General features: G+C 49.9%; 1 protein-coding gene across 2 annotated transcripts in view; it reads right to left on the minus strand.

Moving 5' to 3' along the window:
* The window catches only part of LOC138294255 (lectin-like), a 59,269-nt gene extending 35,257 nt beyond the window's left edge, over positions 1 to 24,012 (minus strand). Inside the window, exons 1-2 of one of the 2 annotated variants that reach the window (XM_069233373.1) lie at positions 23,889 to 24,012; positions 1,144 to 1,245 (exon numbers count right to left, since the gene is read on the minus strand). In XM_069233373.1, the coding sequence (XP_069089474.1) occupies positions 1,144 to 1,204 (61 nt within the window). In that variant the 5' untranslated portion in view covers positions 1,205 to 1,245; positions 23,889 to 24,012. The remainder of the gene's footprint in view (positions 1 to 1,143; positions 1,246 to 23,888) is intronic. The other variant, XM_069233374.1, reaches the window with a different exon arrangement.
* Between the last annotated feature and the right edge of the window lie 53 nt (positions 24,013 to 24,065).

Genomic DNA, 24,065 nt, shown 5'->3' on the forward strand with positions numbered 1-24,065 from the left:
TGGCCTTCCAACACCACATTAGTGTAAAAAAAATAATGCCAAAGTGGCGATGGAATGGCGCTAGGCCCCTTAAATCTGGGCCTGAGATGCTAATCGAGTAGCTCCTTGCTGCAGCGAAACTAGGAATGAACATTCCTGCGAATAAAACAATCACCCCTTTCCCCACATTTGACCATTGTGGGTCCAACTGTGCTTATAGAGAAGACTTTTGAGTCACTTAGAAAAACTTTAACACTGGACCCTATTTGTGAACTACTCATCAAAGTAGAATCAGATTCATAGAGCAAGCGGCTCCAGCTCTGATCTGGCCCCTTCTCCTCATACTCAGTCCTCAATATATCATCAATCAGATAGATCTACAATATGGGTTCGTGCCTGGGAACACTAGGGCCCATATTTATGAGAGGCAATTTCCGTTTGTTTGAGTGGCCTCATAAATCTGGAGTAGCGCAATGCTTCGTAAGTTGCTGAGTTACGCTACTCTGCCCTGTGTAGGTGTTCCATGGGCGTTGTGGTGGGTGTTCCTACATAGCCCCCATGGATTTTGATGCATCCTCAGATTTACAAAAACTTGTATACCTGGGATACGCCAAAACCTTACGCCTCCCCATGGGAGGCGCAACAACGAGAAATATCTTTATTTCTCCTTGTTTTTCCCTCTTTCTATGTCTGCTGCATTCTGCAGCAGACATAGAAAGAGGAAACTGCCTCGGGAGATTGTTTTTGTGCAGGAAGGCTGCCCTTCCTGTACAAAAACAATCCTGCATGCAACGTAGGCACCCTTGCACCATGGTAGCTAAGCTGTCGAAACAGTGCCAGCACAGGGGGGAAGAACACTAAAGCGCTGTATGCCATAGATATGTCACACTCCTGCCCTATCTCTTTGATGCAGGGCAGCAAGGTGACTTGCAGCACTGGCATGCACCAATAAATTGTAAATCTGCCCCTAGGTCTTTCAGTGTTTCGCACAACCTTGAACCTAGAACATGCTACCATATGAGCCACGTGTTTCAATTTTTAATGCATTTGATGCACTCGCTACTCCATTCCCTCAAATCATAAATCAAAATGTACACACACTTATTGCACACATGAGACTCCAATTATTAACTTTGTAAAAGGAAGGAGAACACCATAACTTACCCTGTGTTTTCTGGATAAGTACAGTTCCTAGGAGAAAACAGATCCATCTCACTGGTCCCATCGCCGTCAGGAATGGTAACTGGATTCACCTGCAGAAACAAACTTGGCGAGGGTGAGAAGTGGGAATACAGGGCTTACATGGTTGGAAGAGATGCAAACTTCATAGTCAAATACACTGCCATAAACATGGTTACACCATTGGATACCCATAAACCAAAAAAGAGATTCTGGTCAAGTTGAGGGACACGACAGTTGATGCGATCATGCACATAACTCCTTAGTGTGAATTGGGATTAATGGGGAAAGAGAACTAGGTATCAAGAAACGAATGCAAAGAGAAAAGGAGAAAGACCTTGACTAAGGGGTAGAAGTTAAAGGAGACAGAAAGTTGGTTAGAATTAGGATGAAAAAGAAAGAAATTCATTTCTCATTCCTGAGTCTATTCCTGGGTTTAAGAAATATGATTCTATGTGAAGATCTCATTTCTTAACATGAAATTAAAACCATGTAGTACCATAACTACGATTTTTCAATATGGCAAAAATGTAATAAAAAATAGCAACTTTAGAAATAACTCAGTGGTAATAATTAAAGGGCAAATACAAAGAATTCTGCTACAAAATCTGTCACAAAGGCTAAAACCATGATTAAAAATATTTAGTAATTCACTTAAAATAAAAAACTGAAACAATATTAATATTCAATTGGAAAAGCACGGGGTAGTTGCAGAACTATGTGATAAAATGTAGAAAAAACAGATTAAGTAAAAACTACTGTTTAAACAATTTAAATGTAATTAACTAAAATAAAACGTTGTAAATAAGGGGATGGGACTGAGAGTCAAAGACAGAGCGGGGATAAGGAAGTGGGAAGGAAGTAGGGAAAAAGGCACTTGAGAAGAGAGGACGGAAAACAAAAAAACAATTATTTCTTCATTGTCAAGATTTTTTGTTGATTTTGAAGTTAGCATTTCGCATATCAAAATGTATGCACACCCATTGCACATCTTATATTACACATTTAATATTACTGTTAGAAATCGGATTTCTGGTTGGCGGAGGTATGCGCTCTGTCCAAACAGGAACCACAATCCTAGTCAGGGTAAGTCACAAACATACCCTAAATTAACCTGTGCTCACCCCGTGTTAGCTTTGCACAGAGTAGTCAGGCTTAACTTAAGAGGCGATGTGTAAAGTATTTGTGCAACACTTCAAACAGTGAAACAGTGAAAACATCACACAAAAAGATACCAGATCTAGTTAGAAAAATAGAGTTTAATGTAATAAATAAACAAGACCAAAATGACAAAAATCTAATTAGTAGAATCGGAGTTATGAATTTTAAAGATTAAACTGTAAAATAGCGCTTAAAAGCAAAAAAAACCAAACAGGGACATCTGGTCATGCTAGACCGGGATAAAGTCAAAAATAGAGGCCAACCGCGATGGAGCACGGGTCAGATACAGGGACCAGGCTTGACCCGCTGAAAAGTACCTTGGTTGCGTCGACTTCGAAGACGAGATGCAGAGTGCAGGCAAGGAGATATGTTGATAGCAGTCAACACAGCAAAGGTGATATGTTGATTCCGAGTCTTTTATGCCCCAGATACTTCAGATCGGGAAGCCAGCCAAATAGCCCTTGGAGTCCCTCTGAGTTAGGGGTTGTGGAGATGCAGGTCCAGTCCATTTAACTCCCAGGCAAGAGGGCAGCACTGCAAAGAGGAGTCCAGCAGAACAGCAGTCCAGCAGACTGTCAGTACTTGTAGAAGCACAGCAATCCTTCTACTTGGCACAGTATCCACAGGTCCAGAAGTGTACTGTGTTGATGGTGTCAGAGGTCCAGTACTTATACCCAGTGGGCCTTTGAAGTGGGGGAGACTTCAAAGAAATGCCTTTGAAGTGCACAGACTCCCTGCCCTGGCTCTAGACTCGCTACAGGCGGTTATGCATCCCTTTGTGTGAGTCAGGACACAGCAGGTGTAAGTGTGAAGCTGTCCCCAGCATCTCCTTCCTATTCTGCCCTGGATGGGACATCAAGTCACCCATTGTGTGTGGCTGTCTAGAGAGAATACATAAAACCAGCTATCATCCCACCCAAACCTGAAATCAGAGACACACAGCAGGCACCAAAGGGCTATAGTAGGAAAACGCAAACATTCTAAAAGTGGCATTTTCAGAACAGCAATTTAAAATCCGACTACACCATAAATTGTGATATTAAATTGTGATTCCAGAGACACCAAATTTGAAAAATGTATCTCTTCTGGATTGTGAATTAAAATTATGAACTGTAAGAAGGTAACTTCAATGGTAACCACTGGGAAAGATTGGCCTTGCGGTAGTAAAAAATGAATTTAAGAGCTTTTCACTACCAGAACATGTAAAACTTAAAAGTACATGTCCAACTTTATAAATACACTGCACTCTGCCCTGGGGGCTGCCTAGGGCCTGCCTTAGGGGTGACTTATATGTAGTAAAACGGAAGGTTTGGGCCTGGCAAAGGGTTAGTCTTGCCAGGTTGTCATGGCAGTTTATACTACACACACAGGCTCTGCAATGGCAGGCCTGAGACATGTGAAAAGCGCTACTTAAGTGGGTGGCACAAACAGTGCTGCAAGCCCACTGGTAGCATTTAATTTATAGGCCCTGGGAACATGTAGCGCACTTTACTAGGAATTTGTAAGCAAATTAAATATGCCAAGTGGAGATAAGCCAAAGTTACCATGTTTTAAGGAGAGCAAAAGCACTTTAGCACTGGTTAACAGTGGTAAAGTGTGCAGAATCCTAAGGCCAGCAAAAACAAGTTCAGCAAAAACAGGAGGTCTGAAGGCAAGATGTTAGGGGAAACCACTCCAAAGATACCAGGTCTAATAATTGCTTATAAAATGTTGGTGTCCTAGTAAAGGCTTTCAATATTTTAGAGTTTTATCACATAGATCTACAGAAAAATACATATAATTGTCTATATATACATGGAGAGGAAGAAATGGAACAGTTCTCACTCTGTGATACAAGCTTATCCGGGACAGACAAGGAAACAATTGTAGAGTGACTTTTAAGAAGGAGCTGTATACTGAAAATGATGCAGAATTTATCCCAGGAACTAATGATGTAGAAACTATTTCTCACCTTGAGACTCGTCCCCGTGATACTCAACTTTCTGTATCATCTCCCACTTTCAACTCGTCAACTCCTCAACCTTCTACAATCACAGTAGTTTTACTTGCAAACCAATGTGGTCTCATCTTGAGGGAGCTAGCCAATCTGGTGCTTACACATCAAATACCCCCAGTCTTAACAGCAAATCACCAACATGCTCTCAGAATGAAGACACTGTGATATCCCACACCGCTGCACATTGTCCCTTACATCTCTACAATCCCCCTTGAACACGCATTACACATACAGAACACCCCCATATGACACTGTCATGCAAACCGTTCCCTCAAAATTGCATCATATCAAAGCAATTTTTGTTCAAGTGGCCACGTTCCTCAGATCTTATACCAGTAAATGTAATCCACATCCCCACATCCTAAGCACAAATCAAAAACAGAACTTGAGTGTATACTTCTAAAATAGAGATAGCTATCTATAAATTTGCCAACATCTCAGTTGCTGTTCTTGAACTTGACTTGGACACAATCATTCTGAAGAAGAACTGCCTCAGCCATACCTCCCAAAACTCACCATCCAACTATTCTACACTTAGAAAGGACCACCAAGGCAAAAGAAGACAGGGTACCTCCCACACACAATTCTATCATCACTTGCTTCTGTGTCTCTCACCATTATACATATTTTGAACAGCAAGCACAGACATCCCTTATTCCCTCAACATGACCTAGATTCATGACTAAATCTCACTCCAGGAGCAAGTCTACATTTGTAGAAGACGTCACTGACATTTTCACTTCTCATGTGTTACTTTCTATAGACACCAAGTATTAGGAATTTCCAAATATGGTGGAACAACTTTAAAACCGGTCACCTCTAAAGTCTCTGCTTTCCTTTTTAGCCAGTGATCTAGTCCAACACAGTGATAAACGTACCCACATATTATAGCAAAATCTGGCTTCATCCACCACCTCATCCCTGAGTGTTCTGCACACACATGTATTCTTTTTCACGTGATGTTCATATAATACACCCAAAACCCCAGTTCAATAAGGAAGCATACATCAGAGAGGTCAAAAAACCTTAGTAAGGACATTTTAACCTCCAAGATCTCTATGGCTTTGTTCTCACTCTACCAACAATCAACAACCATCTTTAGAACTAAGTCATTGACGATATCACTCCTCTTACCAGAAGAACCGCAGAAAATCCTCAAATATTATGGCCAGATTTAGGGTTTATGCAGACAGTTTATGCTGCCATGAACGTGACCTAGTGCTCTGTCCACCAAACCCTCAGTTTGCCCACTCAATTATGAGTAAGGTGGACTGTCAATTTTTGGATGGCCATCAGAAATGAACTCCAACGTCCCTACAGAGAAGAGGCTGCTGGAGTAAAGCCATCAGACTTCTCATACTGTTTAGAGCAAACAGTCTGATGGATTATTTCAGGAAAAACCTAGAAGTGAAGGTCACACAAAAGAATAAATAACCCCACATCCAGGACAAACCTCCCTGGGTTTTGGTGCCATTAGGTATTTGTTTTTTTATTCTGATAAACAAAATGTTTTGTGGATAACAGTGAAATACAACACCAGATGGCCACCAAACTTTTGGTAATTTCAGAGGAACAGCCATAATGGTTTTGAGCTGTTCCGAAGGTACAAAGATCGCCACTGGGATGTCAGTGATCTCTAAATTTGGCAGGTAGTAATCTGTCATGGTGGTGGATGTAATGCCCTCTGCCGCTCCCACTGATGGAATACCACCTACCAAACTCTAAATCAGGTGGTTCCTCAGAAGGAACAAAACATTTGGTTGGCATCTGCCTTCGGTTTTCATGGGCGTCCACCAAACATTTTGTTTCCCAAAAACAAACTCCCAAAGCGGGAGTTATTTTTGAAAAACAAAAAACCAATGACGCCCTTACCGAGGGTATTTTTTTCTCAGTGAGCGGGAATCATAATTTTTTACTGTTTTTGAACACCAGGTTTTTTCCTGGCGGTGATGGACAGAAAAAAAGCCATCAGACCATCTCCTGTTATAATGCCAAGCGGTTTGGTGGCTTTACTCTAAGGCAGTGGTTCCGAATCTTTTGACGTCTGTGGACCCCCAGTTTATCATTACTAGAACCCGGGGACCCCCACTGAATAAATATTGGAATCCGGAGACCCCCCCACTGAGTCATTACTGAAAGCTAGGGATGGAATCTGATAATATTATAGAATTTTCTAAGCAGTTGCGGACCCCCTGAGGAGGCTTCGCGGACCCCCAGGGGTCCACTGACCACAGGTTGGGAACCACTGCTCTAAGGTATAGTACTCAGCTGGGCCACCAGAGTCAGTAAACTCTGATGGAAGAGCCACTGAGGCGCTACAATCAGGAAACAGCCGTCTACCCAGCTCATAATTAAGCAGACATACCAAGGGTTTGGCTGATAGGGCACTCTCTCTGTCAAACCCTCAATTGGGCCCTTAGCCTTGAAAGATGAGTGATGAGAAAATTGGAAATTTTTCTCTGACCCCGTAACCATTCCTTTTCCTGGTGTTAGGGCTTTTTAGAGACACTCATTCAGCAGAAGGACAACACCCAATTATACAATGATAGGTTTGCCAGGTGCTAAGTCCATTGTAAAAGAAAATCTGGAACAGATAACAAAAAATGGATTAAACAAAAGCACCTGAAATTCATTGCCCTTAAGACTACATGCCTCCTTCTGACCCCCAAATGCAAATAAGTGCAATGAATACAATTGGATCAAAGCCCTAAAAACTGCTGACTTCACTAGAAAAATATCCATATCGTCAAATCCCAGGGCTTTCTAGTAGATAAAATTTTCCACCTCAAAATTAAGATGTAAATTATCCATCGTCAAATCCTGAGCTCAAAGAAGAAGATTGAGGACGTTATCGTCTCTCACCTGCGGTATGAATCACGCGAATGGTTACTTGAAGTAGGTGATAAAATGAGAACGCTTTTCGACCACCTCTCGATCGCAAAACATTCACACATACCACTGCGATTCGGTATTACGAAGGGACGCCCTAAACACTGCCCTTTCTAAAACCGAATCAAAAACCCAATCTGAGATTCGGTGATAGGATAGTGAATCACAAATAGGGCCTTTGTACTTTTAAAGATGCTTTTTTTCTGGTCGCAAACAGACAGATTTTGCAAATTAAGCAAAACGCTTGTACATCTAGCCCTCACTTCCTGTACAGCTCAGAAAAAATGCCCGCCTTCGGCAGAAGTTTTTAAAAAATCTAGTCATTATGAAACACCTTACATTTTCCGTGGAAATTGTATCAGGATATCCCCTAGAGTGCTGCACTTGTTACCAGTACACTATTCCACATCTGTGCCTTGGTGCACCCTAAAGTGTTTGTAAGTGGTTGGTCGCAGAGCAGACCAGGACTCTGTGCATGACCTCAAAGAATGTGCTGCTCCCAGTGCTTAATTTGTGCTTGTTGTTTCCGGTGCTGAGCACCCGCACTTATTTCTGAGGGCCGGCGCTTATTTTTCTGCCTCAAGTATTTAATGCGAGCAAAAGACACATTTGGGAAAGACGGAGGAAGAAAAAAACGAAAAAGCGTCACAAAGTGAGAAAGCAGAAAGCTGAAAGAGTGAGCAAAAGGGACAGGGGGTGGCTTTAAATGGATAGAAGAGGCCCGAGATGGTTCAGGATTACGCTGTCTCAGTATTCCGTGCTCGCACATTTAATTGCAACAGCCGCGTTTTTCAGAGCAGGGCTTTGGGCACCAGCACGCTTTTATTTACAAATTAAGCACTGGATGCTCCCAGTGGCAACAAGCAAGCAGTGAAAGGCGAAACAGCTGTTTGAAACTGCTTCCCTGCCTTCGAGGATAGGCAGCGGCCCAGGCTTCAGTTTCAAGGAGGACCCCTCGCCAGGCGGGTGTAATGTGTGACTGCACCGGCCTCTGGGATGGTCATGGGGCGCCTGGGATCTCAGCCCCTCCTTCGCAATGAGTCCTCACTGGGCACACTGCCTGCTCGCTGCCTCCAGATGGCGCTCAGTCACTGGCCCGCCTGACATCTTGTTTAATATGCACACAGGTATTTTTCACACACATAAAAAGGCGTAACCTTTGTTTGGTATTGGGCGGCCACAGTTGATGTTTTTTACAACAGCCATAAACCTCTGACTCAACTCCACTGTACGGCAATTCTTTAGCTTGTTCTCAATACTTTGGAAACAGTGTGTGAAATGTGAGGAATGAGACATGAAAGACACGAGGGCCTATGGAAGTGATAACACATCTTGCAGTCTCTGACATCAGGACAACGCTGCAAGTCTCTGACATCTCCATCAGCTTGGTCTAACCTTTGTCCAACATGGTTGTCAAAATAGAGGCATCCTGGGCATTGCAGGTTTTTTTTTTACAATGTGGCATGTCAGGAATTTACAAGACTGACGTCAAATAACCAGGGTGAGTCACCAGTAATGAAGGCGCATCACAGGCCTCTCAGCAAATGAAGACACCATGATGTGAGCAACCCCAGGTCCAGCAGGAAGGCAAAGGCCACCTGCAGGCCCGCCTTCCCCTCAAGCCAACCCACCTCAGTGAGTTTAGACCAATTTCACTTCGACAGCAGGTGCCATTAGCCTGTCCATAATCTTTGCTTTTACCGCATTTTTGGCGAAATTAAAATCTTCCGCTATGAAGGAATCTTCGGGATGGTGGGTGGTAAATTGTTGCTTCGGCACAGATGAGAACAGCGACATAGAGGGCTCAGAAAGGGTCAACCAGGCTTACAAACTTCTGTCCCCTTTAGTGGAGTAACAAAGGCCCCAGCATCCCCGCGTGGCATGGGAGGGGTGCGAAGCTCCAGGCCCCCCCTACCCAGCAGAGTACTCTCATCTGAGTGCTCTGGATTGAGTCCGGAGAGGGCTCCCTCAAATTTCGTTACACCACCGGTCCCCTCCTGCCGAAGACCACCCCCTGGTTGAGCACAGATGGTTCAAGCCACGCCTCCCTTCTTCCGGAGAGCCCCTTTATCTTGGGTAATTTACAGTCAGCCCACCCCGAGGAAGAAAGTAGCCCCTTGGGGGTGGGGGGGGGGGCAGAACAAAGGGGGGGGGGGGGGCTGGAGGGGGGGTTTGGGGGGACGGAACCAAGCGGTGGGAAGCCTCTCAGCCAGTCTCCTGGGCAGAGTGTGCAAACCCTGGGTGCGACTAAGGCCCTCACCTCGCTGATCGCTGGTAGGAGCTACATTTCACTGAGTCTGCTCTGTGACACGGTGGAGGGGCAATGGCTTGCCCACACTTGCATGGGTCACACCACACATATGACTGAACGCGTCCATGGGATCACACCGGCTTATTACATGCATATTACAGAAGGGGTCCCCTGGGGGGTTCACACCGCACACATGACTGAACGCGTCCATAGGATCACACCGGTTTATTACATGCATATTACAGAAGGGGTCACACAAGCGTCTCTGGCCTCTTCTACAATAGAAAAGCGCCCCAGGAGCTTGAAAAGAGGGCTCATGTGCCTGGGGTCACACCATACACATGACTGAACGTGTCCATGAGATTATACCACCTCATTACATGCATATTACAGAAGGGGTCCCCTGGGGGGGGTCACACCACACACGACTGAACGTGTCCATGGGATCACACCGGCGTATTACATGCATATTACAGAAGGGGTCACACAAGCGTCTCTGGCCTCTTCTACAATACCAAAGCGCCCAGGAGCTTGAAAAGAGGGCTCATGTGCCTGGGGTCACGCCACACACACTGAACGCATCCATGGGATCACACCATCTTATTACATGCATATTACAGAGGGGATCACACAAGCATCTCTGGCCTCTTCTACAATATCAAAGCGCCCCAGGAGCTTGAAAAGAGGGCTCATGTGCCTGGGGTCACGCCACACACACTGAACGCATCCATGGGATCACACCATCTTATTACATGCATATTACAGAGGGGATCACACAAGCATCTCTGGCCTCTTCTACAATATCACAGCGCCCCAGGAGCTTGAAAAGAGGGCTCATGTGCCTGGGGGACACAATGTGTAAATGGCCTCTAGTGTTCTCTGAAAGATTCTGCTCTGTTTTCAGTGCTCACAGGGACTTACAAGGTCTTCCAGGTTTTGCCACCACAAATGTGAACATTGTGCTACCTCTCTGGTGGTACCCCGTGCACAAGAAGGTAAGTGTCCCTCTCATGAATACTTCCAGAGCATTGGGACCCATCAGGTCCCTCCAAAGCCATCTGGACTTTCACACCTCTCACACCTCTGTCTACCAAGGTATGCTAGTGAGGTGTCCCTCTACGCTGCTGCTGTGATCTTGTGCAAATCACGGCAGAAATATAGCTCTGTTTTCACGTTCTTGGTTTATCATTGCCACCCCACCGTCAGCCCTCCAAGAAATCACCAATAATTGTTGTTATCTATCTTCACATTGAATAACATCCTGAAGGAGCGCTTTTGCTTTTCCAGTATGTTGTATAGCGCTCTCTGGTCCGCACGCACCTAGTATGCGCTTCATACAATAATGAAAAACAAAAAAATATATATAAGAAAAACAGAGGGAAATTGTAGTACCAGGGAGACAATGTGGTCCTTCCTTCCCTAAATATCTATGTATCGCCTATAGTTTTTTATTTGCATCGAACATACACATGTTTTACTTTACGGAAAACTCTTTATGTTGAATATTGATTACAAACTCGAGTCAGGTGTGCAAGACTCACATAGGTGCCTGGCTTGGCAGGAACCTTCAGTGCCACCTGAGCACATGGGCAGGAGTGCAGGTCCCTGATCCACCAAAATGCTGGGGTTAACAGAAGTCACCTCAAGCACACCTTTAACCCTGATGACATCAGAGGGCTGCCTTGCACTCTAGTAGGTAGGTCAAAAGGCCCAGGAATCATGCAGTGTAAGAGTTCTTCAGGCAACACTGATGTACAGGCTCAAACCGGACAGTGGAAGCGATAGTCAGGCAACACAGGTCTAAAAGCTCAGACCCCGGGCTACTCAGGCTACACAGATCTACAGGCTCAGGCCCTGGACAGTGGAAGCCACACTCAGGCTACACAGGTCTACAGGCTCAGCCCCTGGACAGTGGAAGCAATACTCAGGCTACACAGGTCTACAGGCTCAGGCCCCAGACAGTGGAAGTGATACTCAGGATACACAGGTCTACAGGCTCAGACCAGGACAGTGGAAGCGATACTCAGGCTACACAGGTCTACAGGCTTAGACTCTGAAGGTAAAAGCATTCCTCAGGCTACACAGGTATACAGGCTCAGGCCCCGGACAGTGGAAGCATTTCTGAGGCTACACAGCTCTACAGGGTTAAACCCCAGACAGTGGGAACGTTCCTCAGGCAACACAGGCCTACAGGTTCAGGCCCCAGACAGTGGAAGTGATAATCAGAATACACAGGTCTACAGGCTCAGGCTAGGACTGAGGAAGCATTCATCAGGCTACACAGGTCTACAGGCTCAGGCTAGGACTGTGGAAGCATTCCTCAGGCTACACAGGTCTACAGGCTCAGGCCAAGACTGTGGAAGCGATACACAGGCTATACAGGTCTACAGGCTCAGGCTCCAGACAGTGGAAGCATTCCTCAGTCTACACAAGTCTACAGGCTCAGGTCCCGGACAGTGGAAGCATTTCTCAGGCTACACAGCTGTACAGGCTTAAACCCTGGACAGTGGGAACGTTCCTCAGGCAACACAGGTCTACAGGCTCAGGCCCCAGACAGTGGAAGTGATACTCAGGATACACAGGTCTACAGGCTCAGACCCGGACAGTGGAAGCATTCCTTAGCCTGCACATGTGTACAGGCTCAGCCCCTGGACAGTGGAAGCCATACTCAGGCTACACAGGTCCTCAGGCCCCGGACAGTGGAAGCGATACTCAGGCTACACAGGTCTACAAGCTCAGGCCCCGGACAGTGGAAGCGATTCTCAGGCAACACAGGTGTACAGGCTCAGGCCCCGGACAGTGGAAGCATTCCTTAGCCTGCACATGTGTACAGGCTCAGCCCCTGGAAAGTGGAAGCCATACTCAGCTACACAGGTCTACAGCTCAATCCCCAGACAGTGGAAACGTTCCTCAGGCTACACAGGTCTACAGGCTCAGGCCCCGGACAGTGGAAGCGATACTCACACTACGCTGGTCTACAGGCTCAGGCCACAGACAGTGGAAGTATTCCTCAGGCCACACAGGTCTACAGGCTCAGGCTAGGACTGAGGAAGCATTCCTCAGGCTACACAAGTCTACAGGATCAGGCTCCAGACAGTGGAAACGTTCATCAGGCTACAAAGGTCTACAGGCTCAGGCTAGGACTGTGGAAGCATTCCTCAGGCTACACAGGTCTACAGGCTCAGGCCAAGACTGTGGAAGCGATACACAGGCTACACAGGTCTACAGGCTCAGACTCTGACAGTAAAAGCATTCCTCAGCTTACACAAGTCTACAGGCTCAGGTCCCGGACAGTGGAAGCATTTCTCAGGCTACACAGCTGTACAGGCTTAAACCCCGGACAGTGGGAACGTTCCTCAGGCAACACAGGTCTACAGGCTCAGGCCCCAGACAGTGGAAGTTCATACTCAGGATACACAGGTCTACAGGCTCAGGCCCCGGACAGTGGAAGCGATTCTCAGGCTACACAGGTCTACAGGCTCAGGCCCCGGACAGTGTAAGCGATTCTCAGGCTACACAGGTCTACAGGCTCAGCCACTGGACAGGGGAAGCAATACTCAGGCTACACAGGTCTACAGGCTCAGGCCCCGGACAGTGGAAGCAATACTCAGGCTACACAGGTCTACAGGCTCAGGTCCCAGAGAGTAGAAGCAATTCTCAGGCTACACAGGTCTACAGGCTCAGGCCCCAGACAGTGGAAGCGATACTCAGGCTACACAGGTCTAGAGACTCAGGCCCCGGACAGTGGAAGCCATTCTCAGGCTACACAGGTCTACAGGCTCAGCCACTGGACAGGGGAAGCAATACTCAGGCTACACAGGTCTACAGGCTCAGGCCCCGGACAGTGGAAGCGATACTCAGGCTACACAGGTCTACAAGCTCAGGTCCCAGAGAGTAGAAGCGATTCTCAGGCTACACAGGTCTACAGGCTCAGGCCCCAGACAGTGGAAGCAATACTCAGGCTACACAGGTCTACAGACTCAGGCCCCGGACAGTGTAAGCAATTCTCAGGCTACACAGGTGTACAGGCTCAGCCACTGAACAGGGGACGCAATACTCAGGCTACACAGGTCTACAGCCTCAGGCCCCGGACAGTGGAAGCATTCCTCAGCCTGCACATGTGTACAGGCTCAGCCTCTGGACAGTGGAAGCCATACTCAGGCTACACAGGTCTACAGGCTCAGCCCCTGGACAGTGGAAGCATGTATAAGGCCACACAGGTCTACAGGCTCAGGTTAGGACTGTGGAAGCATTCCTCAGGCTCCACAGGTCTACAGGCTCAGGCAGGACTGTGGAAGCGATACTCAGGGTACACAGGTCTACAGGCTCAGGCCCCGGACAGTGGAAGCATTCCTCAGGCTAAACAGGTCTGCAGGCCCAAACCCCAGACAGTGGAAACGTTCCTCAGGCTACACAGGTCTACAGGCTCAGGCCCCGGACAGTGGAAGCGATACTCACGGCTACACAGCTCTACAGGCTCAGGCCCCGGACAGTGGAAACATTCCTCAGGCCACACAGGTCTACAGGCTTAAACCCCGGACAGTGGGAACGCTCCTCAGGCAACACAGGCCTACAGGTTTAGGCCCCAGACAGTGGAAGTGATACTCAGGATACAGGCTCAGGCCCCGGACAGTGGAAGCGATTCTCAGGCTACACAGGTCTACAGGCTCAGGTCCCAGAGAGTAGAAGCAATACTAAGGCTACACAGGTCTACAGGCTCAGGCCCCGGACAGTGGAAGCATTCCTCAGGCTGCACATGTGTACAGGCTCAGCCCCTGGACGGTGAAAGCCATACTCAGGCTACAGAAGCCTAGAGGCTCAGGCCCCAGACAGTGGAAGCATTCCTCAGGCTACACAGGTCTAAAGGCTCAGGCCCTGGACAGTGGATGCAATACTCACGCTACACAGGTCTACAGGCTCAGGCTCCAGACAGTGGAAGCATTCCTCAGCCTACACAAGTCTACAGGCTCAGGTCCCGGACAGTGGAAGCATTTCTCAGGCTACACAGCTGTACAGGCTTAAACCCTGGACAGTGGGAACGTTCCTCAGGCAACACAGGTCTACAGGCTCAGGCCCCAGACAGTGGAAGTGATACTCAGGATACACAGGTCTACAGGCTCAGACCCGGACAGTGGAAGCATTCCTTAGCCTGCACATGTGTACAGGCTCAGCCCCTGGACAGTGGAAGCCATACTCAGGCTACACAGGTCCTCAGGCCCCGGACAGTGGAAGCGATACTCAGGCTACACAGGTCTACAAGCTCAGGCCCTGGACAGTGGAAGCGATTCTCAGGCAACACAGGTGTACAGGCTCAGGCCCCGGACAGTGGAAGCATTCCTTAGCCTGCACATGTGTACAGGCTCAGCCCCTGGAAAGTGGAAGCCATACTCAGGCTACACAGGTCTACAGCTCAATCCCCAGACAGTGGAAACGTTCCTCAGGCTACACAGGTCTACAGGCTCAGGCCCTGGACAGTGGAAGCGATACTCACACTACACTGGTCTACAGGCTCAGGCCACAGACAGTGGAAGTATTCCTCAGGCCACACAGGTCTACAGGCTCAGGCTAGGACTGAGGAAGCATTCCTCAGGCTACACAAGTCTACAGGATCAGGCTCCAGACAGTGGAAACGTTCATCAGGCTACAAAGGTCTACAGGCTCAGACTCTGACAGTAAAAGCATTCCTCAGCTTACACAAGTCTACAGGCTCAGGTCCCGGACAGTGGAAGCATTTCTCAGGCTACACAGCTGTACAGGCTTAAACCCCGGACAGTGGGAACGTTCCTCAGGCAACACAGGTCTACAGGCTCAGGCCCCAGACAGTGGAAGTTCATACTCAGGATACACAGGTCTACAGGCTCAGGCCCCGGACAGTGTAAGCGATTCTCAGGCTACACAGGTCTACAGGCTCAGGCCCCGGAGAGTGTAAGCGATTCTTAGGCTACACAGGTCTACAGGCTCAGCCACTGGACAGGGGAAGCAATACTCAGGCTACACAGGTCTACAGGCTCAGGCCCCGGACAGTGGAAGCAATACTCAGGCTGCACAGGTCTACAGGCTCAGGTCCCAGAGAGTAGAAGCAATTCTCAGGCTACACAGGTCTACAGGCTCATACCCCAGACAGTGGAAGCGATACTCAGGCTACACAGGTCTAGAGACTCAGGCCCCGGACAGTGGAAGCCATTCTCAGGCTACACAGGTCTACAGGCTCATCCACTGGACAGGGGAAGCAATACTCAGGCTACACAGGTCTACAGGCTCAGGCCCCGGACAGTGGAAGCGATACTCAGGCTACACAGGTCTACAAGCTCAGGTCCCAGAGAGTAGAAGCGATTCTCAGGCTACACAGGTCTACAGGCTCAGGCCCCAGACAGTGGAAGCGATACTCAGGCTACACAGGTCTACAGACTCAGGTCCCGGACAGTGTAAGCAATTCTCAGGCTACACAGGTGTACAGGCTCAGCCACTGAACAGGGGACGCAATACTCAGGCTACACAGGTCTACAGCCTCAGGCCCCGGTCAGTGGAAGCATTCCTCAGCCTGCACATGTGTACAGGCTCAGCCCCTGGACAGTGGAAGCCATACTCAGGCTACACAGGTCTACAGACTCAGCCCCTGGACAGTGGAAGCATGTATAAGGCCACACAGGTCTACAGGCTCAGGTTAGGACTGTGGAAGCATTCCTCAGGCTCCACAGGTCTACAGGCTCAGGCAGGACTGTGGAAGCGATACTCAGGGTACACAGGTCTACAGGCTCAGGCCCCGGACAGTGGAAGCATTCCTCAGGCTAAACAGGTCTGCAGGCCCAAACCCCAGACAGTGGAAACGTTCCTCAGGCTACACAGGTCTACAGGCTCAGGCCCCGGACAGTGGAAGCGATACTCACGGCTACACAGCTCTACAGGCTTAGGTCCCGGACAGTGGAAACATTCCTCAGGCCACACAGGTCTACAGGCTTAAACCCCAGACAGTGGGAACGCTCCTCAGGCAACACAGGCCTACAGGTTTAGGCCCCAGACAGTGGAAGTGATACTCAGGATACACAGGTCTACAGGCTCAGGCCCCGGACAGTGAAAGCTATACTCAGGCTACACAGGTCTACAGGCTCATGCCCCAGACAGTGGAAGCGATACTCAGGCTACACAGGTCTACAGGCTCAGGTCCCAGAGAGTAGAAGCAATACTAAGGCTACACAGGTCTACAGGCTCAGGCCCCGGACAGTGGAAGCATTCCTCAGGCTGCACATGTGTACAGGCTCAGCCCCTGGACGGTGAAAGCCATACTCAGGCTACAGAAGCCTAGAGGCTCAGGCCCCAGACAGTGGAAGCATTCCTCAGGCTACACAGGTCTAAAGGCTCAGGCCATGGACAGTGGATGCGATACTCACGCTACACAGGTCTACAGGCTCAGGCCCCGGACAGTGGAAGTATTCCTCAGGCCACACAGGTCTACAGGCTCAGGCTAGGACTGAGGAAGCAGTCCTCAGGCTACACAGGTCTACAGGATCAGGCTGCAGATAGTGGAAACGTTCCTCAGGCTACACAGGTCTACAGGCTCAGGCTAGGACTGTGGAAGCAGTCCTCAGGCTACACAGGTCTACAGGCTCAGGCCAAGACTGTGGAAGCGATACACAGGCTACACAGGTATACAGGCTCAGACTCTGACAGTGAAAGCATTCCTCAGCCTGCACAAGTCTACAGGCTCAGGTCCCGGACAGTGGAAGCATTTCTCAGGCTACACAGCTCTACAGGCTTAAACCCCGGACAGTGGGAACGTTCCTCAGGCAACACAGGTCTACAGGCTCAGGCCCCGGACAGTGGAAGCGATTCTCAGGCTACACAGGTCTACTGGCTCAGCCACTGGACAGGGGAAGCAATACTCAGGCTACACAGGTCTACAGGCTCAGGTCCCAGAGAGTAGAAGCAATACTCAGGCTATACAGGTCTACAGGCTCAGGCCCCGGACAGTGGAAGCATTCCTCAGCCTGCACATGTGTACAGGCTCAGCCCCTGGACAGTGGAAGCCATACTCAGGCTACACAGGTCTACAGGCTCAGCCCCTGGACAGTGGAAGCAATACTCAAGCTACACAGGTCTACAGGCTCAGGGCCCAGACAGTGAAAGCGATACTCAGGCTGCACAGGTTTACAGGCTCAGCCCCCGGACAGCAGAAGCGATACTCAGGCTACACAGCTCTACAGGCTCAGGTCCTGGACAGTGGAAGCATGTCTCAGGCCACACAGGTCCACAGGCTCATGCTAGGACTATGGAAGCATTCCTCGGGCTACACAGGTCTACAGGCTCAGACTCCGGACAGTGGAAACGTTCCTCAGGCCACACAGGTCTACAGGGTCAGGTCTGGACTGTGGAAGCGATACTCAGGCTACACAGGTCTAGAGGCTCAGGCCCAGACAGTGCAAGCATTCCTCAGGCTACAGACGTCTAGAGGCTCAGGCCCCAGACAGTGGAAGTATTCCTCAGGCTACACAGGTCTACAGGCTCAAACCCCAGACAGTGGAAACGTTCCTCAGGCTACACAGGTCTACAGGCTCAGGCCCTGGACAGTGGAAGCGATACTCACACTACACTGGTCTACAGGCTCAGGCCACAGACAGTGGAAGTATTCCTCAGGCCACACAGGTCTACAGGCTCAGGCTAGGACTGAGGAAGCATTCCTCAGGCTACACAAGTCTACAGGATCAGGCTCCAGACAGTGGAAACGTTCATCAGGCTACAAAGGTCTACAGGCTCAGACTCTGACAGTAAAAGCATTCCTCAGCTTACACAAGTCTACAGGCTCAGGTCCCGGACAGTGGAAGCATTTCTCAGGCTACACAGCTGTACAGGCTTAAACCCCGGACAGTGGGAACGTTCCTCAGGCAACACAGGTCTACAGGCTCAGGCCCCAGACAGTGGAAGTTCATACTCAGGATACACAGGTCTACAGGCTCAGGCCCCGGACAGTGTAAGCGATTCTCAGGCTACACAGGTCTACAGGCTCAGGCCCCGGAGAGTGTAAGCGATTCTTAGGCTACACAGGTCTACAGGCTCAGCCACTGGACAGGGGAAGCAATACTCAGGCTACACAGGTCTACAGGCTCAGGCCCCGGACAGTGGAAGCAATACTCAGGCTGCACAGGTCTACAGGCTCAGGTCCCAGAGAGTAGAAGCAATTCTCAGGCTACACAGGTCTACAGGCTCATACCCCAGACAGTGGAAGCGATACTCAGGCTACACAGGTCTAGAGACTCAGGCCCCGGACAGTGGAAGCCATTCTCAGGCTACACAGGTCTACAGGCTCATCCACTGGACAGGGGAAGCAATACTCAGGCTACACAGGTCTACAGGCTCAGGCCCCGGACAGTGGAAGCGATACTCAGGCTACACAGGTCTACAAGCTCAGGTCCCAGAGAGTAGAAGCGATTCTCAGGCTACACAGGTCTACAGGCTCAGGCCCCAGACAGTGGAAGCGATACTCAGGCTACACAGGTCTACAGACTCAGGTCCCGGACAGTGTAAGCAATTCTCAGGCTACACAGGTGTACAGGCTCAGCCACTGAACAGGGGACGCAATACTCAGGCTACACAGGTCTACAGCCTCAGGCCCCGGTCAGTGGAAGCATTCCTCAGCCTGCACATGTGTACAGGCTCAGCCCCTGGACAGTGGAAGCCATACTCAGGCTACACAGGTCTACAGACTCAGCCCCTGGACAGTGGAAGCATGTATAAGGCCACACAGGTCTACAGGCTCAGGTTAGGACTGTGGAAGCATTCCTCAGGCTCCACAGGTCTACAGGCTCAGGCAGGACTGTGGAAGCGATACTCAGGGTACACAGGTCTACAGGCTCAGGCCCCGGACAGTGGAAGCATTCCTCAGGCTAAACAGGTCTGCAGGCCCAAACCCCAGACAGTGGAAACGTTCCTCAGGCTACACAGGTCTACAGGCTCAGGCCCCGGACAGTGGAAGCGATACTCACGGCTACACAGCTCTACAGGCTTAGGTCCCGGACAGTGGAAACATTCCTCAGGCCACACAGGTCTACAGGCTTAAACCCCAGACAGTGGGAACGCTCCTCAGGCAACACAGGCCTACAGGTTTAGGCCCCAGACAGTGGAAGTGATACTCAGGATACACAGGTCTACAGGCTCAGGCCCCGGACAGTGAAAGCTATACTCAGGCTACACAGGTCTACAGGCTCATGCCCCAGACAGTGGAAGCGATACTCAGGCTACACAGGTCTACAGGCTCAGGTCCCAGAGAGTAGAAGCAATACTAAGGCTACACAGGTCTACAGGCTCAGGCCCCGGACAGTGGAAGCATTCCTCAGGCTGCACATGTGTACAGGCTCAGCCCCTGGACGGTGAAAGCCATACTCAGGCTACAGAAGCCTAGAGGCTCAGGCCCCAGACAGTGGAAGCATTCCTCAGGCTACACAGGTCTAAAGGCTCAGGCCATGGACAGTGGATGCGATACTCACGCTACACAGGTCTACAGGCTCAGGCCCCGGACAGTGGAAGTATTCCTCAGGCCACACAGGTCTACAGGCTCAGGCTAGGACTGAGGAAGCAGTCCTCAGGCTACACAGGTCTACAGGATCAGGCTGCAGATAGTGGAAACGTTCCTCAGGCTACACAGGTCTACAGGCTCAGGCTAGGACTGTGGAAGCAGTCCTCAGGCTACACAGGTCTACAGGCTCAGGCCAAGACTGTGGAAGCGATACACAGGCTACACAGGTATACAGGCTCAGACTCTGACAGTGAAAGCATTCCTCAGCCTGCACAAGTCTACAGGCTCAGGTCCCGGACAGTGGAAGCATTTCTCAGGCTACACAGCTCTACAGGCTTAAACCCCGGACAGTGGGAACGTTCCTCAGGCAACACAGGTCTACAGGCTCAGGCCCCGGACAGTGGAAGCGATTCTCAGGCTACACAGGTCTACTGGCTCAGCCACTGGACAGGGGAAGCAATACTCAGGCTACACAGGTCTACAGGCTCAGGTCCCAGAGAGTAGAAGCAATACTCAGGCTATACAGGTCTACAGGCTCAGGCCCCGGACAGTGGAAGCATTCCTCAGCCTGCACATGTGTACAGGCTCAGCCCCTGGACAGTGGAAGCCATACTCAGGCTACACAGGTCTACAGGCTCAGCCCCTGGACAGTGGAAGCAATACTCAAGCTACACAGGTCTACAGGCTCAGGGCCCAGACAGTGAAAGCGATACTCAGGCTGCACAGGTTTACAGGCTCAGCCCCCGGACAGCAGAAGCGATACTCAGGCTACACAGCTCTACAGGCTCAGGTCCTGGACAGTGGAAGCATGTCTCAGGCCACACAGGTCCACAGGCTCATGCTAGGACTATGGAAGCATTCCTCGGGCTACACAGGTCTACAGGCTCAGACTCCGGACAGTGGAAACGTTCCTCAGGCCACACAGGTCTACAGGGTCAGGTCTGGACTGTGGAAGCGATACTCAGGCTACACAGGTCTAGAGGCTCAGGCCCAGACAGTGCAAGCATTCCTCAGGCTACAGACGTCTAGAGGCTCAGGCCCCAGACAGTGGAAGTATTCCTCAGGCTACACAGGTCTACAGGCTCAAACCCCAGACAGTGGAAACGTTCCTCAGGCAACACAGGTCTACAGGCTCAGGCCCCGGACAGTGGAAGCAATACTCAGCCACACAAGTCTACAGGCTCAGGCCCCGGACAGTGGAAGCGACACTCAGACTACACAAGTCGACAGGCTCAGCTCCTGGACAGTGGATGCAATACTCAGGCTACACAGGCCTACAGGCCCAGGTCCCAGACAGTGGAGGCGATACTCAGGCTACACAGGTCTAAAGGCTCTAGCCCAAGACAGTGGAAACGATACTCAGGCTACACAGGTCTACAGGCTCAGGCCCAGGACAGTGGAAGCATTCCTCATGCTACACAGGTCTACAGGCTCAGGCCAGGACAGTGGAAGCTCTCTTCAGGCTACACAGGTCTAAAGGTTCAGGACCCAGACAGTGCAAGCATTTCTCAGGCTACGCAGGTGAACAGGCTCAAACCCCACACAGTGGAAGCGATACTTAGGCCACACAGGTCTACACGATCAGGCCAGGACAGAGGAAGCATTCCTCAGGCTACGGGGGTCTAGAGGCTCAGGCCCCGGACAGTGGAAGCATTCCTCAGGCTATACAGGTCTCCAGGCTCAAACCCCAGACAGTAGAAACGTTCCACAGGCTACACAGGTCTATAGGCTCAGGTCCCAGACAGTGGAAGTGATACTCAGGCTACACAGATCTACAGGCTCAGGCACCGGACAGTGGAAGTATTCCTCAGACTACACAGGTGTACAGGCTCAGCCCCTGGACAGTTGAAGTGATACTCAGGCTACACAGGTCTACAGGCTCAGCTTCAGCACAGTGGAAGCACTCCTCAGGCTACACAGGTCTACAGGCTCAGGTGCCAGACAGTGGAAGCGATACTCAGGCTACACAGGTCTACAGGCTCCGGCCCCTGTCAGTGGAAGCGATACTCAGGCTACACAGGTCTACAGAATCAGGTCCCAGATAGTACAGGTTCAGGACCCGGACAGTGGAAGCATTTCTCAGGCTATGCACGCAAACAGGCTCAAACCCCAGACAGTGGAAGCGATCCTCAGGCCACACAGGTCTACACGATCAGGCCAGGACAGCTGAAGCAATCCTCAGGCCACACAGGTCTACCGGCTCAGGCAAGGACAGTGAAAGCATTCCTCAGGCTTCACAGGATACAGACTCAGGCCTCAGACAGTGGAATCATTCCTCAGGCTACACAGGCCTAGAGACTCATGCCTTAGGCAATGGAAGCATTCCCCAGGCTACGCCAGTCTACAGGCTCAGGGCCAAGACAGCAGAAGCACTCCTCAGGCTACGCAGGTCTACAGGCTCAGCTCCTGGACAGTGGAAGTGATACTCAGGCTACACAGGTGTACAGGCTCAGGCCCCGAACAGTGGAAGCATCCCTCAGGCTACACAGGCCTACAGACTCAGGCCCTGGCCAGTAAAAGCACTCCTCAGGCCACACAGGTCTACAGGCTCAGGCCTCGGACAGTGGAAGCACTCCCCAGGTAATACAAGTCTACACGCTCAGGCCCCGGACAGTGGAAGCACTGCTTCGGCTACACAGGTTAACAGGTTCAAACCCTGGGCAGTGGAAGCACTCCTCAGGCCACACAGGTCTACAGGCTCAGGCCAGGACAGTGAAAGCTTTCCTCAGGCTACACAGGTCTACAGGCTCAGGACAGTGAAAGCACTCCTCAGGCTACTAAGACCTATAAGGTCAGGATGGGACAGTGGAAGCATTCCACAGGGTACACACATATATAGGCTCAAGCTCCGAACAGTGGCTACGCATGTCTACAAGCTCAGACTCAGGACAGTGGAGGCATTCCTGAAGCTACTCACATATATAGGCTCAGGTTTCGGACAGTGGAAACGCTTCTCAGACTACAGAGACCTGTAAGATCAGGATGGGACAGTGGAAGCATTCCTCAGGCTACACACATATATAGGCTCAGGCTTCGGACAGTGGAAGGGTTCCTCAGACTACGCAGGTCTACAAGCTCAGGCTCAGGACAGTGGAAGCATTCCTCAGGCTACACACATATATAGGCTCAGGCCTACGTCAGTGGATGCATTCCTCAGGCCAGTACAAAAGGTCTTCCCTTCACTATGTGGATGCTTAATTATCTACACAAGAACAACAGATATAACTTAATTATCAAAAGTAACTAATTATGTTCCAACCACAATATTCAGAATCTCATAAATATTTAATAAAATACACATAAAATACTATTGACATTTGTTAATATAATTCATCATCCATCGGACTAGACACATCATCCACAAACTTTAGTCCAAAAATGACATAAAAAGCAACTGTATACAATCAAAGCCTATATACGTGTACACTGTTCTGAGCTTGTAGACCTGTGTGGCCGAGAAACGTTTGCAATGGTTTGTCTGAACCCTGTCCCCTGTGCCTTTGTGAAAGGGTCACTCCCTGAATTGTTGAAGCATTGCTCGGGGTACACAGGTGTGTAGGCTCAGGCCTCGGATCTGCAGACCTTGAAGCCTCAGGTGTTGGGCAGTGGAGGACAGGCCCTCTACAAGCTACACACATTTTACAGGGTCAGGTTTTGGACAGTGAGAGCACTTTTCAGACTCCACACATCTTAAGGGTGAGCATTTCTAAGAATGCATTTGCTTTACAAAATATAGGTATATCTCAGACATTGGCCAGTAAAACTTTCTCTCGAGCTCTACAATCTTGACACCTCCAAAATCGAAGCCATCCTTTGCATGTGTGTCTCTATGTATGTGGTATTTCTATAGCGCAAACCTAGCCGTGGAGTGGAGGTAGCCAAGCTCCTTACAGAGGGGGACAGACAGAAATGCTGGGCACACCTACCTGCACCGCAGACACTGCTGGCTCCACTCACTCCTGTCCTTGCACTCGCTGCTCATGAACTTCTCACCAGCTTCTTATAAACTTGCCCTTGGCAGAGGTTGCCACTTCCTGCCCCATCTTTACCTCTGTGTTTATTTGTAGACTTTTGGCACACAAGGGTGGAGCTGGTTAAAAATC

The sequence above is a fragment of the Pleurodeles waltl genome, chromosome 4_2, assembly GCF_031143425.1.
Source record: "Pleurodeles waltl isolate 20211129_DDA chromosome 4_2, aPleWal1.hap1.20221129, whole genome shotgun sequence".
Taxonomy (NCBI): Eukaryota; Metazoa; Chordata; class Amphibia; order Caudata; family Salamandridae; genus Pleurodeles; species Pleurodeles waltl.